The 17,005-nt window shown below is 46.1% G+C and overlaps 1 protein-coding gene across 1 annotated transcript; it reads right to left on the reverse strand.

Moving 5' to 3' along the window:
- Window positions 1-1,271: 1,271 nt before the first annotated feature.
- On the reverse strand, window positions 1,272-10,144 carry GPR148 (G protein-coupled receptor 148). Its single transcript, XM_010716349.3, has one exon. The coding sequence runs from the start codon at window positions 3,161-3,163 to the stop codon at window positions 2,123-2,125; it is 1,041 nt and encodes a 346-aa protein (XP_010714651.1). The 5' UTR covers window positions 3,164-10,144; the 3' UTR covers window positions 1,272-2,122.
- Window positions 10,145-17,005: the final 6,861 nt, after the last annotated feature.

The following is a 17,005-nucleotide window of genomic DNA, read 5'->3' on the forward strand; positions in this document are numbered from 1 at the left end:
AGCCTCCACCTGAACTCCCAGAGCTCTCTGGAGACATCCTTACAAGGCTGCTGATCACTGCAAGTGGGAAAGCCTTACTATATTTAAGATGAAACTCAAGACATTTATGAGAATGAAGAATTATAGGAACGTCGTGCTGGTGACCCTGCCCTTGTGACCCCCTCAGGTCTGTGCGGGCAGCTATGGGAAGTCCCAGATGGTTTGGGTGCACCTCGTGCTCCTCCCGTGCATGCAGTAACATGCTGCTTCTGCATCAAACGGCACTGCAGCAGCCCATGTAAGAGCTAATATATAGGTTGTCACTTAGGAAGCCCTGCCTGTCCAGTGTCAAACTACATTCAAAAGGATTAAGAAGATAGCATTGGCTCTCCATGGGCATGCCTTGTCTGGATTCCTGTTCAACCCCATTAATTACAGCTCAACTAAATTATTCTAGGCAAACCCCCATTCTAGGGAACAAGTCCAAGGAGATGTACAAGATGACTGTATTCACCTTTCTCAAAGGGCCATTTCCACAGAGCAGCGTTTTATTTGCTTGGTCTTTATGATATATCACCATAGACAGGCTTGGAACATACATAAAGTTGCTAGTATCACCAGTTCACTTCCTCCTGCATTCAGTGTCCTTCTGTGTGATGCCAAACTTCCAGCTGCCTCTAAATACACCCATGGGACAGCGGTACAGAAGTGGCATTGCAACTTGGTCTGAGTCTGTCCTGAAGGTTAGCTTTGTGCTTAACAGAGGTTAGCAGGAAGATTGAACACTACTAACCTGCAGCTACACCAAGTCAGCTATGGCCCTACCTTGCTCATGCTATTCACACAGGTTTCTTCACTACTTAATGTGAACGTTTACAATATAGGCAAGCTACCAGCAATAAAGCTTGAAAGGATATTCCATGGAGAACATCCCGTACGTTATTGGCACTCTTGCCACCAGGCAGAGGTGTACCAATGTGGCCCAGGACTGAGCTTTGGAGGGTGCATCCTCACACCTTCCTGCCCTGATCATGTGCTGAAAGCACCTGGCCAAGCACACAAGTGTTGTTCCCACCCTTACCCGTGTTGTAGGAGACCCTCCTCATAGGCTGCAACCAAAGTCCTTATACAAACACAGCTGGTGTGGGCCAGTGTCTGCAGTACCTTCATCTGGGTAGAATATCAAAGCAGCTGTGAGATCCTACTTTTTTATTGAACACAATTGAGAAGAGAGTTTTTTTCTTCCGGAAAACAAAGTACTTACTCAGTGATTTAACTTTCCTTCAGGTAAACACACGGGAAGCACAGAGCCATGAGTGAAACAAACATGCAAGATGGTTTATTCACTTGCAACAACTTCAGCTTCAAGATGCTCTCACACAAGGAGGTCCCTTCACAGAACAGCCCCACCACGTCCCTGCTCATTCCCACCTCCACAACAAAATGTATCTCCCCTCAGCTGTGCTGACACGGCAGTTTGCAGAACATGCTACAAAACAGATCTCGGGTAATCTCGGTTAGACTGAAAACAACATCACTTCTCTTTGAAGGGATATTTTTAGCCTGCAACTCCACGAGCAGTTGCTTCAGCTAATGAGGTGGCCACCAGTGCCCCTCGTTTGCCCCCGAGGCTGCCCAGCAGCCCAGCTCCATGGGAGCACATTGTTTGGCAGACACAGGATAACGCACAGCATGCGGTGCAGCATGGCGCTGCGGTCTGCAGATGCACCTTCCTTCAAATGTTTTATAGAATAGGATGTCAGTTACCAACTTTGCAAGAATACATTGTCAGGGAAAAAAACCAGTGGTTCTGCTCCCAGCACACTTGTTTAAGGATCTTGCTCATGTAGGTGATCTGTCAGGAGCTCTAGCTACCCCCTTTGCTTTGCGCCCCTCTGCTTCACACCATCTAGTTTTTCATTTTCTATTTTCCAGAAGGGCATCTGCCACAAGTGGGTGGAAATGACTTTGACTCATTATCTCCTCCAACACCAGAATGAAGGTTGGAACTTCATGGGGCAGCATCTGCTGCAATCCCAGCTGTGATGTGATGAAAGACCTGTGGCCTTCTGACAGAAGCTGAGTGATTGCCACCAGGCTTACACACTGATGAGGCAAGGATGCGGCTGTCTGCTGTGCTGCCTCAGGATGGCAATGGAGCAGGTGACACCAGGTGAAGACGCTTAATTCTGACAAGGGATCTGAGAGATGCTGAGATCTCTCTATATCGAAGCCCGTACAGAAAGGGGAACAAAACTTTAGGCAAAATCATCAGGACGTTACAGATCGTCAGGGAGATCCAAATTGATGTCTGCAGTCCAATGACAATGTTAACGTACAAGAATGATTCCACGAACAGAACCAAAAGTGGAGAAAAATAAAAGAAGAACACAGTGTTGTGCATTAAGAACGTCACGCTGGCTCTGGAGCAGATGCTCTTCCATATACCTGATCGCCTGGTTTTAAAATAAAGAACGCCATAGCAGCAGAATATTAGGGACAGGAAGAGAAAGATAGCCATAGCAGACAGCCAGAAACTGAGTTTCACCGCGTTGGTCCCGCTCAGAGTCAGCAATATTATGACTGGAATGGCGCACATCTCCAGGACGCAGGGCACAAAGCTGTGAGTGCTGGATAGCACCAGGAAGAAAACCCCAGGGAGAGCCCCAGAACAGAGCCAGAGCAATACAATCACTTTCCTTGTTCGTGAAGAAGGCAGAATAGCAATGTAGCGCAGAGGAAACAGAATAGCTATGTACGTGTCCAAAACCATCGCAGCAGCTGTGAACAATCCTCCACAGTAAGCCACGGCCAGTGAAAACAACTGGAGAATGCAGGCTTCCTTTGGGAGGCTTACATGTGCTGCACTGAGAACAGCTGACAGGGTGTAGAGCAAAAGGTAGAGCAGGTCGCACAGCAGAGCGTTCCCCAGCAGCATGTACCTTGTCTCCTGGCGGATGTTAAACCTAGAGAAGATCACAAACAAGATGGAAGGAATGATGAGGACACCTGCCACGAGGCAAATGATGGGAGGGATTAAAAACATCTTCACGTTTGTGTCTGGTGTGTTGAGAGTCCATTCCTCCAGCAAATAATATGAAGAAACTTCCAAATCTGAGGAGATGTTGGATTGTCTCTGGAGGGATGCATTCATCCTTATGACGGATGTACAGAAGATGCTCATTTTCTTAGGATTTTATAGGACTGACTTGGAGAAAAGCAAGATCTTCTGTGCTGAGTCCTTAGATGGGCAGATGCCTGTGGAAGCAAAAAGACTTCCCAGCCAATTCTGTCGGCTCTTCGACAGCAAGTGGAACCTGTAAGCAAATTCTGCGGTGCCAAAAAATGATTTTTCCTGAAGCGAAGAGTTACTTTTCTTTCTGCAAAACCTGATGTTTAGTAGAGAACCTTTGTAAGCTTTAAAAAATAATCTAATCCCTCAGCTAGCTCTCTGATCAGAAATGAGTGGGTTGTTCATTATCATAATCTGAGTTTGAGCTCATAACATTATCACTCCAATGAGGCAGATGGGATATTTGCTCAGTTCGGCAGATGTGAAATGATACAGATGACACTCCAAGTGTACCGATGTAGGAGAGTCATAAAGATGACCAAGTGATGCTTTGCACCAATTCGCATTGAACAGCACAATTGATTTGAAGAGATCAATAGAGATGGCTTTCAATCTTGTTGTAAAATTGTATCAGAGTGGCTCTCATGAATTAATTGATTCTATTTATGGAGGAGTGAATCAAAGCGTCTTATTTATGGACAACAAGCCTTCCCTATCTCTATTAATGCATACAAATACTGAATTCTCTTCACTGGTTGGCTTACAGTCTGTAGCTCGTTGGGATGAGCGACATGCGCAGTAACATGCCAGCATACCTGCAGCACACCTGGCTTTCCAATGGTCTTTTGGAGACCAATGCTTTGCCTGCTGACCAGCACACTTTTGCTGTGCTGCACTGCTTTTACCTCCAGATCTCAGAGCTTGGTGTGCAACAAGAGAATATGAAGGATCTGGGTTGTGGAAAAAGAACTCTTTATGTTCTCCCAGGAGTGATCTGATCAGAAGAAAAGCTGTTCTTTTTCATAGGCTCAGCATTGGCTATTAACATTTTAGTCAGTCAAAAAAGATGCAAAGTAAGCAACATTGCTTGAGTGTTGTAGAGCAAATGACAAGAGTTTATGTATTGATACTGCACAGAAAATTTTATACAGAAAAGATTGGTGGATTTGAAGTAGATTATAACAGGCCAAAGCTAGGGAGTGACTGGCTGTGTCTCAAACTAGGAAAATTGCAGAGCATGCGGGCAATGAGCTGGATCTGAGAGGGATAAAACCAGAGGTGAGGAAGATGCTCTAGGCTTCATGACAGAAAATTTGCAATGATTAAAATGGATGCAGAGAAAGAAGAACTTTCCCAATAAAGGTGTATGATAGAGTGCTCATTCTGAATTATTTGCTAGGGCTGTTGGTATGCAATGAATGAACTGTAGTGCATGCCTTAAACAAGAATAAGGCCTTCACCTCTCTGATAGTAGTTGCCCTGAATGCCAGCAGTGCAGTGTCTGTGCATTGTCAGGAAACAAACACAGAAGGACACAGTCTTAGGTCATTTTTTCAAAGCAGATGAAAGAACAGCATGAGATTTGACTTCTCTGGGTGGCCACATCCCTGAGATAAACAAAGTACTTTCCTGAGCAGGGAGAAGAGAAATGGCCACTGTGCTTCAGGACAAACAGACACTCCTCCCTCCTCCTCCCAGGCCCTGCCAGAGGCAGCACAGGAGCAGCACCAGCTGCCTGCAATACATCTCCTTATTATGGATATAGAAATCCCACTTGCTGCCTTGCTGCTCCTCATGTTTTGCATCTGTGAGGAACGACTGATGCATGCCCTGTGCTGAAGATGCAATTCCTGTAGAAAGTGCTTAACAGTCTCCAAAGAGCCCATGGCGGTGCAGGAAGGGCAAGGAGGAAGGAAGCATGACTGTCACCTGACCAGGCTGCTTCGACACTGCTCTGCTGTGGTTTAAAGTCTTCTTTGCCATAGCAGCATTATTTTCTTTCACGACCCACACCTCTGCAGTCACTTCCCACTTGAAAACCACACCAAGCAGCACGCTGCTGCTACAGCATCCCCTTATAGAGTAAAGGCTTGTCACCTCCCTGCTCTAGGTGCTCTTCTCGCCAGCTGTGCAGGGCAATCCTGAAGCTTTTTAAGTAATGGTGAACAGCAAAGGATTTCTCTCAGTATTTGAAACATAGTGCTCATGCAAGCCAAGATAGCAGTCAAAATGTAGTCATTGAAATCTGCTGCCTGCCCAACTGTTTTGAAGTTATCTTTAAAAATACAGGTATTTAAGTTCAGAAAACCCTCCTGACAAGCCCATCAGAACCTCCCAGACTCAGCGCTGTCAAATCCAACTCTTTTTCCAGCTGTGACATTCCTCCTCCTCTCAACCAATATGGATCCTACTGTTGTTGCAGGAGCCTTGGGAATGCAGCTCGCTCCTTAGAACGCCATCACTGTTATTCATTATTTCCCCAGCACTACCAGCATGCATGAACACTGCCAGCACGCAGCAATTCAGTCCGGCTCTGTCCATGGGAGGTGGTGCCATCTCACCTCACAGAAGGACGTGCTGTGCAGTGGACATGCTGCCTCAGAGCGTGCCAAAGCACACAGCAGACAGCTTGTGAAACTCAGTGTCTGTCATAAGCCTTGTGCACATTTCATCTCTCTGCACCATGCTGGCATTCATGGAGCCGTGTGTTAGGACTGTTTGACTGGCTGCACCATATGGAACAAAGGGATAGAAGGAAAAACAACCATCATTTTAAGAGCAGCATTTCAGTGGCTGTGGTGCTTGGGTAGGCAAAACAGAAGGGGACTCTTCCCTGGCTCAGTCCTGCCTCCACTGAAAAGTATGTCAACAGTACTGATGTGACGACGTATTTGGCTTCAGGATCCTACCCTGTATCTACCAACAAGCCACAGTACAGCTAATACCTTAAGGAGGAAGCAGCACTCAAGCACTCAAACTGTTGAATTATACTATTCTTGCAAAATGGAGAGGAGAAAACCCAAGAAAACTAAGCATGAACAAATCACTTCCCACTAAAATTTCAGACTTCTTTTAACAGCAGAAGTATACCCTGCCTCCCTGGTGTTCTAAGGGTGCCATATGAACAGGAAGATTCTAGGTGAAATCACAGATATTTTCCAGCTGCTGGTTAGGATTCAATGTGAACAAACTCATTGTCATCTCAACTGCACACTTTTGGATGATGGAAAAATAAATGCAAAAACAATACTCAGCAATACTCAACAGGGCTAATGCGGTCAAGCATTGCTGTGTAATATCACTGTAGTTCTATAAATGCATATCTCAAGGACTTGTTTGCTTAGAGTTTTTGAGCTAGCAAGTAGTTACTATTTTCAATCTAGAAATATTTTTCCCGAGGCCTGAAAATCTCCTTATAGCAGAGTCACTCCTTCCTCTAAGAGTAATTATCACCGGTCTGGTGCTCCAGCTATACTGGGAGGGTAATGAACACTGACATCCTCTCTACCACGAGGTTCAAAGCAAAAGAGGCAGCTCTGACAAAGCTTCACCTGTTCTCCATTGATCCCCCTGCAGAGCAATGGCTGCAGGACAATCTGTTACAGCAGTATTGTGCAGAGAACTTCAGTTCTGCTATAGTTATGATACTGAAATGGGAGAATTTACCAAAAGAGTAATTCTTTATCACTTTGAAGAATCCACTTCTGCAGCTGTGAAAGAGTAAGCAGGTATATGGTGCAAAGTGTAAGCAAAGGAATGAGCTTGCCAGTTGTCCTGCAGTGTTTGGAAGCAGGTTTGCATCCAGCAAATGGGAAATACTCAGTGCTCCCACTTAGCCTTCATGTAGAGAGTGCTGCAGCACCTGTGGGACACCCCAGGTTCAAAGCCTTGCTTATCCTGCACTCAGCACTTGCCCACCGCAGCCTAGCGATGGCAACAGATTACTTGCAAGGAGATGGTGAATCTGAAGATCACTCCAGAGCATATTGAATTTAGACAGCTGCCTCACTGTTGTTGTGCGGATGGTTCTCCTGCAATTTCCTGTAAATCTGCCCTTAATGCTCTAGTTATTGATTTTTTTTTTAATGTTCTCTGGTAAACTTGTTAGGTGGATGCACTTTCTACGTATCTTGCTGATTCAGACCTATCGTATTAGCAACCTCTCTTCTGGCTCTTATTTTACAGTCTGTATTGATTTTCAAACAATACTATGCTTTTAATCACTTTACTCATTTCTGCTTCAGCCAGTATCCCAGTGAAAGCTTAACTCTCTTATCTGCTGAGTTTGGGAGATCTAAGAAGGCATGCATTCAGTCATACTGAGCACTGTAAATCCAGCAAGGACTGTACTTTATCATAGTCTGATACTGAGTATAAACAGATATTGTTAAATTGAACAGAAAAGGTCAGAACTATTGCTGTCTTACAGTAGCTGCTATGGGCTTCACTGTGCACACACAGGAAAGCTTCCCATTTCATGCAGAATTCAGTCTAACCGATTCACCAGGACTGAAACCCTACTGCTGCCGTGGCCATACTTGTGCAGGAAAGGGAAGCTGACCACAGCAATGCTAGGGTTTCCCCAGCCCTGCATCCCAGGAGACTGTCTTATGAGAGGAATTCTGTGACCACATTGCATGCTCGTGTTTGCTTTTGGGATTCCTGGGTGCCAACAGGTAGCCAGCTCAGCACTAGGCTGGATGCTGACAAGGCTGCTGGCTCCAGCATCATGTGCTGGGTCCTGGCCTGAGAAATGATGCCATGCTTTGTGTCTGCCCCAGTGACTGATCTGCTTGGCTGCAAGCCCAGGGACAGCAGCACATAAAGGCCTTTGGTCAGCCTTGGCTTCATCCAACTAAATCAACATTTTCACTGCTTTGCTGTTTCATGGTGATCTTTCCAGCCAGGTTTAGTAACAGAACTTTGACCTCAGGAGCCTCCATGTGCTGCACCAGTTCCTTTGCTTTCCTTCCCTGACTGCCCCCATTCTGGGCTTAGTGAGGGCTGGAGAAGTCCTCTGTGCTATGAAGAGCTGAATGCCATGAGCAGCCCAGCTCCTGCCAGCAGGAAGGGACTACCAGCTGTAACTGTGTCCTGTCATGTCTGTATTCTCTGTGTGAAGAAATGAGCAACTGCCAGCACCAAACAAGGAGTCAGAACAGATTACTTACACTGTATTTCTGATTGGGTTTTTTAATTTTCTCCTCGTTCTAATAGGAAGTCAGTTAAAAGACAACTTTTTTATAAACCTTCAATATTTCCTATTAGCTTTTCTGCAAGTCTTCTACGTCAGGACCCCAGCTGGAGCCATACAGCCTGACTGTCCCAGCCTGATTTCCAGCTATCTCTGTGCCTCAGCTATTTGTCTCCACTTGTCTCCAGAATTATTGAAAGCTATTCCATGCCTTGCCTGGTATTTGCTATAGATAAGATGCACACGCACTGCCCTTGTAACTGTACAAAGTTCACAAATCTAGCTTGTCACTTAATAGAGGTAAGGAAGTAAAGAAACAAGTGTGAGAACTAAAATCAGATCACAGTGATTTTAAAGGTCAAATCAAAGACAAAACAGGAGAAGAAAGTAGGGATTAGAATGTGCTTTGAAGAATTTTAATGAGTTTCCCAAAGAAAACAGAGGGCATTGAGAGGCTGAGAAGAAGTCTGAGGCTAAATCACTTTCTCTGATTCCAAACACCATCACCTTGGTGATTACAAAGCCAAGACAAAGTTTGTACCAAACTTGCTTTTCAGGTGCAATATTGAGAACTAAGCTGGGTGTCAAAAGAACAGGATTTTGGAATGTATGACCAATGTGTTAATAAAAGGCTAAATAAATTATACAACCTCAGAAAAAGAAATGCCAAGAGGTCCCAGGTGCCACCTGCTCTCCTCCAGGAGAGAAGCATCCTGCACTGATTGCTAGATTGAAGGATCTGTCCTGTGTACCTTTTTTCAGCCATGCATTTACAAAACAGCATCAACGGCTTTCTTAATAAGGCCTGTTTTTAAAATACCAGTCTTCTTTCTCAAAGGTTGTTTAGTTCACAGAGAGGAACTTTCGCCAGTCTAGTAATTCTAAAAGAATTTCAAACTGTATACAACATTGATGCAAATGGGAGTTACTTACATAAACATAAGACCTTAGGTAAAGAACATTAGCACAGTTCTCTAACCTGAGGATTTATCAGCTATCAGATAAACTCCATGTTCGAGATCACATGCAGTTATGAGCAGAACTAGAAATACATGTCTGAACTTGTGGCTCCTTGACTCCTTATCCAGGTCAGGGAGAAAGCTCCCTCGCCTGAGAGAAAGCTTCTCAAAAAGGGGCCTTCCTACTCCCTGAAAAATCAACACCTCCTCCCAGCTTAGTGTCATCTGCAAACTTGCTGAGGGTGCACTCAATCTCTTCCCCCAGGTAATCAATAAACACATTGCACAGGACAGGCCCCAGTACCACCCCCTGGGGAACACCACTCATGACTGGTAGAGTTGGAGCAGAAGCAGGAGTGGGAGGAGAAAGGCAGTGTGAAAGAAGATACATGCATTCTCTCTTCCTGCTCATGCCTTTGATGGTGGGCTGCGAGGAGTGGTGCCCGCTGTGCAGGATGTGCTCAGTGCAAGGCACGGTGCCCATCTGGGGAAGGAGCCCTTGTGGAGGCCAAGGGGCCTCTCCAGCTCCGGGGCACAGCAGCAGTACCGGGTGACACAGGAGCTGAAGCAGCACTGGGTCTCTAAAATTCCTGTGCCTGCGGAGAGATGCTGACCTTAGCTCACACAGGGGAGCAGGTGCCAGACACAGCCACCATATGGCAGTGAGATTACTGCCAGCGTGTGCTGAGTGAGAGGCACAGCCTGCTATGGGCCCAGCGGGGGTCCAGTGTGGGCCACACGTTCCCAAGCCCCCTTATCCATTCCCCATGGTTCTCTTTGTTACGTACCTGGCTCCTGGCTGTCAGACCAAGCAGAGCATGGAAGATGCCTTTCTATGATCCACTTACATTTTTGCACTACAGTCTTTTTGGAGACTGGATACAAGAGGATTTTGGCTGCTTTGAGCAGCAAATACCACTTGCAGCCTCATCCCGTATATGTTCCTCTGCCATGTGGGGCAGACTGGCTATTGCTGCCGGAGCTCAGAAGAGCTGTGACAGGCAACTCCATGACTCTCATGCTGAGATGTCAGATGCTCTGACCACTCAGCCTTGTAACGTGGAGAAGGATGAACCAGCCTGTGAAGACTGGGAACCGTTTGGCTCAGGATGGTTTGTTACACAGGGCTGGCCTGGACCTGGCTTTGCTACACATGGATAGAATTGCCTTTACCATGAAGAATCATGACAATACCCTTTTTTCCAGACTTTACTCCCATAAATATGATGTTGGGCTAACACTGTGGGCTGCCTTTTCTTTTGTAAATCCACACTGCCTTACGTACAATCCACATCTACACCTCTTCCCAGCTGCTGATTCTGCTTGTTCCAGCCTTGAAGTTGTCCAGATTGTCCCTTTGTTTGTTTAAGACCTCTGCACTAACCATGCTAATCCCCAGTAGGCAATCAAATCTCCCCATCTGTGCTTCTGTGATTTCCCTTGGCACCACGGTAGGACTTCTCTATTTTAATTAACTAGAGCTGGATGCCTTGTCAAGACTTAGCTCCTCTGATTTCTCATTATGTTATCATAATACCATTTAGAAACACCACCCTCCTCAGCAAAAGAAACTGATCCCAGCCCCTTGAAGGCAGCACAGTGAGACAAAGAGAACTCAGCAGGGCCCACACTGATACACAGCTGCACTCTTGTGAAGTGGCTGCATTTCCTCCCCAGGAAATATTCTAGTTCTTGCCTACTCACAAAAATACATTTCAAAATGCATTTCCTTGTTTTGTTTTTCTTTGTAGGCACTTAGTATCAACTTCTTAATCCATCTGTGCATTGCTTGATGACTGTTCTGTACTTACATTACACCCTATTAGTGAAAGCTTGAATTCAGTGGCACCAGTTGTTAGTACCATTGCTTGCCCTTTTCCAGCCAAACAACTAATTTCAAATTGTACTGAGCCTGCATCATATTTTGCAGCAGCCTAAGACCCAAAGCCCACATGTCACTTCACAAAATGAGAAGGAAGACATTTGCTTTTGTACTAGCGCAGACTTTCCCAAACTTGCTTACCTGGCTTCCACTATTAGCAGCAGTGACTGAAGACAGTGAGAGCTCCCAGCTCCGGGCTATGCATGCTGCACTGAGGCAGGATGCAAAACTGTTCTGTGGAATCTTTCTAGTGCCACCTCTGACCCACAAACCTAGTCCGCAAACCCTTCCTTACCCCCAAACATTAGGAAGCCCAACTCAGTGACTCCTTACCCTTGGTCTCACACTTCCCCATGTGCGTTTCCATCTCTTAAAGTGATGAATGGAGCCTGCAGGTGCACTGACCAGCCGTTAGTGCAGAAGTCATCCAGGTAGCAGCAGTGATCTGTTTTGCATTAAATTCTGGCCAGCTCCCTGATGAAACTCCCTTTGTCAGCACCTGCAGACCAACAGGACTGAGTGCAGTCACTGTTATGTGTCAACCAGGCTCAATTACAAAACTCTGAAGCTGTGTACTCCTGTGCTGTGAGCCCCCCCTTGGGAAGAAGCAGGGCTGGAAGGGCTGTGTGTGCAAGGATCTCGTGGCAAGAAGATGAGACTTGTGTCAAGCATCCTGCAATTAAACAGCAGGCAGATCAGCAGAGCATAAGAGAGACAGGAAGGTGATGTTTGGATGTTTGTGCCCCAGAGCAACAAATGTAAGGAAGTATTCTCTGGTCTACTCTAAGGAAGAACCTACAAAATAGCCTCCCGTTGGCAGGTTGTGGGCAGATAACCTCCCAGATGCACTCTGTGAGGATTTGAAGTATAGATATTCTGAATATGGGTTGATAGTAAAAAGCACAAGGTATTTAATACCAGCATAGAGTTGCAGGTATGGCACTGCCTGGTTTCGGGCCTGGAGTTTGTCTGCATGAATCACAGAAGAGAAAGTTTGGGACTCTTTGAATCTCTTGCTGTTGACAAGCTTAAAATGAAATTCAAAGCCAAGAAACCGTCTGCCCATCTACAGGCTGTGCTCAAGCTTTGATGTGGAGGGCCATCTAGTGGAAAGTCGCTTTGTCTTCGCACCACATCCTGAGCAAAGGCGTTCTTCCTTTTAGCACCCCAGGAAACGCACTTTTTGAGCTGCCCGTTCCAGTCAGAAGGCTCCTGCTTGGCCGCTGCAGCATCCATTCATGCACCTTTGGAACAGTCAAGCCTGCTTGCTGCAGGATCATTTCCTACAAAATGTGTATTTCCTACAATTCATTTCCTTTGACTGATCACTTTAGGAAGCTTTCTTTAAGACAAACAAGCCAAAAAAAAAGAATCAAATAACCCAGTTTCAGTTTTTGTTCTCTCTAATTCACATTCAAAAAAGGCACAGTGCAACTACTGGACAGCACTGGGATGGTGTGGAAATGCAAGAACATCTACGTAGTGCTGCATCCCTGCTATGTGGTTGAATGCATCGGGTAGCTACTCGGTACCTTCTGCAGAGATACTAGGTGTTCTGAGCCAGATTCTCTGGTCAAAGGACAGTAATATAGATATAGTAATATAGAAAATGTTGGAGCCATTGAGCCATTTCAGAGAGGTTCAGGTTTATGCTTGCAGCCAGGTCCTGCAGCAGCTGCAAGATTACTCAGGAATCCATCACAAAGCTGGAAAACAGCCAGAATTTCAGTAAATCTGGACAAAAATTTAGGTTTTCACCATTTTCTCAAACTTTAGTTACCATTGCATTAAAGCTTATGAACCATTGCCCTTTTAACAGAAGATGTTTCTGTTTGTTTTCCAATTTCCTCATGATGTACTGATTGATAGCTGAGGCACTGTCACGAAACCTACTGTTCTGGGACATTGTAACCTGTTACTGATTGTCTGCTTTTGGTATCTACTACCCTTACCTGTCTGCAGTGATCCCTTTTTTTCTTTCTTCTTGTCTCTTGTGGCTTGTTGCCCACAGCCCTGGGGCACTGAGAATAGCTGAGTGCTGGGCTGTGGAGAGCCTGGTCTCCATCTCCTTACTGCCATCAGAGCACCATTTTGGGTGGAACAGCAGCACACATCAGGCAAAACAACACACAACTTCAAAGTCACGTTTAGGTCATGAAGACCTGCAGCATGACGAGGCACAGTGACATTTCAGGTACTCAGAACGTAGGGATGGAGCAACAGGTGAGGAAATCACGGTCCCCATCATTCTGCCACTCGTGCCATTTCTGTGACGACACACAGAGCTACGTGTCAGCCCAGACTTCCTGCTTGGCTGGAACTCATTGATGGGCAAAAGGAAAAAGCCACTCTGTGGCTGCCTTTTGCCCAGTCTGCTGTGCAGGGATGGGCCAGGCTGTCTGAACACTGGCCATCTCCAGATGACTGACTGTGCAGCTCTGCCAGCACAGACCACGTAGTTGCGATGGAGCACTGAGCTGCTCTCCTTCTTCTTACCCTTCTTGTGTCCTATTTCACAGGTTTGCCAGCCCTGCCAGCACATAGGAATACAGGAGATCACAGCATCCACTCTGCTACAGTTCAGTGCCATGCTTCCAGGCTCCTGGCCATGGGTGTGCTGCTCCTAGCCCCCAGCGCTGTGCTGGCTTCTGCTGACACGATGCTGCTGGTTGAAAAGGGACTGCTGTCCATTGGGAAGAGAAAAATGTAACAGCTTTGTGTTTGAGTGCTATCTAGGTGCATCAGCTGGCTTGGAAACTTTAATAACCCCTCTGTGAAAAAAGCAAACAGCCGGGAGAGATTGTTCTGTTCCAGAGCGATGGAAGTGCCAATGCCATGAGAGCATAAAGCCCAAAGAATAGCACCTGACAAATCACCCCGCTCACAATGCCCTGGCAGCTAGAAGACCTATAAAAAACCCCTTATTTTAAAACTGGTAATTAGTGTAACTGCAAACCAAATGATGACCTTGGCACTGTCAGTACTCATGGTACATTAATGAAGCATTCAGTCAGGGACTGAGTTCATCCAGTGTTACTCTTCTTTCTGCTGCAACTGAAGAAATATATTAATGCTCATGCTTCACTATCAGAAGAGTCTTACATCTGTAATGCTGTATTTTTACTACAGACATTGTTAAGAGACTTCAAGGTGCGTGTTCAGAAGTTTTGCCTTCCAGCTGGGCAGACTGCTCAGGCAGCGGCAGGCAGCAAGCTGCTGGTGTTGGCCACTGCCACTGGGCACACAGGAGGTGAGAAAGCAAAACACACACACACCATCAAACAGCACCCCTAGGTCTGCTAGCAAGCTGCTTTCAAGAGCCAGTGCATTATTCTAAGACATGCATCTTGCCTCTTTAATATGACACTTGGTTTTGGCATGCTACTTGCCACCACCGACACAGATCCAACATGCAGATTTGTTTCCACAATGTTTGATCAGGTACATCAGCCATGAGCATTTGCAAAGGCACTGTTACCAAGGGCACCACTGGTGATTGCAGAGCCTTCATTTTTCGTCTTTGAAATTCCCTTTTGTTTGCCTGTTTTGCAACATGGACTGGCAGACAGTGGGACTGTATGGCAAGGTGCACCTGTTGCAGCTGGCATCCTGGACACTGTGCTCTTTTCCCGTGAGTCCCACTGTCTGTACATGCAGCCAAGAGGATTCTTGCTTGTGGGCAGGATTTGCGATGTGCTTTGTGTTGCCCATGAGGACTCATTTGTGAGATCCTGTGACAAGACTGTTATCTGCAGTGTGACCGTGCCAGAGTCTGGGTGGCAATTTGCTTTTTCTTACAGATACAACATAAAAGCATGCCAGCAGTGCAGGGCAGAGGCAGGAGCACATACACAGGCAGGAGCCTGTCCTGCTCAATGCTTAGTATCCCTGCCTGTGTATGTGGATCTCAGCCTGCTGTGCTTTTGCACTTTGCCCTGGTAACATTATCCAGCATCTCATTTATCTTGTACTGAGGAGGCCTTTCTGATTTTGGCCCTTCATGGATCCCCACTTCAGCACCTGAAAAACTATTACATCAGAGCCACTGAAATAGCTGCTCCCTCACTGGTGGCCAGCCTGTTATTTGAAGCTGTGTATCTATGGCCACTTCACCTGTATTTCCATTTTTGGTTTCCTGGCTGAGCCTTTAACAAAGCCTTCAGAGGGATTTATTATGAACTCTGCCAAAGAACAATACAAAACTAAGCAGGGAAATGAAGTCACACAAAACAGTCATTAAAGATTTCCTATAGCATTCCCTCAAGTCATCACACAAGCATCTCCTCCAGCAGAATCAGAGAAAATGTTGCTGAATGATTATTTCCTATTTGAGAGAGTGAAAATCTTTTAATGGCAGTAGCAGTCCGAAAAGCTGCTTCGGGTTGGAAGGAGCCTTAAAGCCCACCAGTCCCACCCCTGCCATGGGCAGGGACACCCCCAGCTCAGGATGTCCAGGGACCCCCAGCCTGGCCCTGAGCACCCCCAGGGATGGGGACCCACAGCACTCTGCACAGTAGTGCCAGAGCCTCACGCCCTCACAGTAATGAATTTCCCCCTGTTCTTATATTCTAAAGTATCTGGAATGGAGAAACTTTTGAATGTGTGACTCGGATATTTGTATTTTAACATTTCTGCAGTTGGGTTCTCAAGGTGCCATGTCCTTCCCTTCTATTTCTGTGCTAAGCACTGTTATTAATAACAATTCTAAATTTTGCTGCTCCCCAAGTAGATGAGAACAGAGTAGCAATTAACTTAATGCAAGCCCTGGAAAACAGTCAGATAAGTAGCAAAGATTGTTCACTTCAACCTGGCGGCGTCATCTGACAGACGTCTGGAGAGAAAATCCTCCATATCCCATTACCCATCCTCTGCAGCCTGCAAAACCAAGAAATACCGATACAGATCCATCAATTATTAATTTTAAGCTGATACTAGCAGAAAACTCAACTGGATCAAAGACGTTAGACTCTTCACTGGCTTGTTCACTGGCAGGAAAAAGCCTGGGTCAAATTCGTTCTGAGAGTCATTCCCTGAAACAAATACTGCTGTCTCTGCAAACAGTTTTTTCCGAGTCTCTGTGGGCTCAAAGGATCAGTTACATTTTTTTCAGGAGAGAAGATGATAAAACAGCATAGTTTGCTTTCTGTGAGTTTCTCCTGCTAAAAGTTGCCTTCATTCACCTGATGCCAACATTTGCTGCCCACACTGGGGAGATGCAGCCTTCCCATCTCTGGCAGGCTGGGCTTGCTCATCCTTCTCTGTGCTTCCATACCAGCCCCCACGTGGGTTGCCCTCCTCCTTCCCCCAGTCCTCCTCGCTGTACACCAGGGATCCCCGCTGCCCTCATGCCACACCATCAACTCTTATTCCTCTCCTCTCGAGGGTCCTCTTCTGCCTTCCCCATGCCAAGGGCAGTGCGCTTCTGCTGAACAGATGGCAGCTGTTCCACACGCCCCTCATTTGCACTCATTTGCAGTTTCCTTGTTTCCCATCTCTTTCGTATCCACTGATGTTTGAAACAATTCTGGACAGACTGAATTAATCAGAGAGGATGATGAGGTATTCTAGGAGGTAACTTTTTGAACCTGATCCACAGCCATGGGGAAATAGCCTGAAATGAAGGAATAGCAGAGAAGTACAGTTCAGGGAACTGTAAGTTGAGAACTATTTGGGTAGGAAAAAAGTTCCCCTGCAGTGCATGAAGGTACCGTGGGTGAGCTGCTACTCAATGTACTGCATATATACTAGTGCATGGAATGGGACTGCGATTTACACCTAAGAAAACTAAGGCTATGGATGGCTATGGCCAAGGAAAGCTACAACTACGTGCTGCTTTAGCGATGGATTTAGGCCACTTCCCTTGTAGGAAGGAATAAAATGCCCTGAAAATGGAAATGTTTTTCCAAGTGGATGTTCTA

This window comes from Meleagris gallopavo, chromosome 11 (assembly GCF_000146605.3).
Source record: "Meleagris gallopavo isolate NT-WF06-2002-E0010 breed Aviagen turkey brand Nicholas breeding stock chromosome 11, Turkey_5.1, whole genome shotgun sequence".
Lineage (NCBI taxonomy): Eukaryota > Metazoa > Chordata > Aves > Galliformes > Phasianidae > Meleagris > Meleagris gallopavo.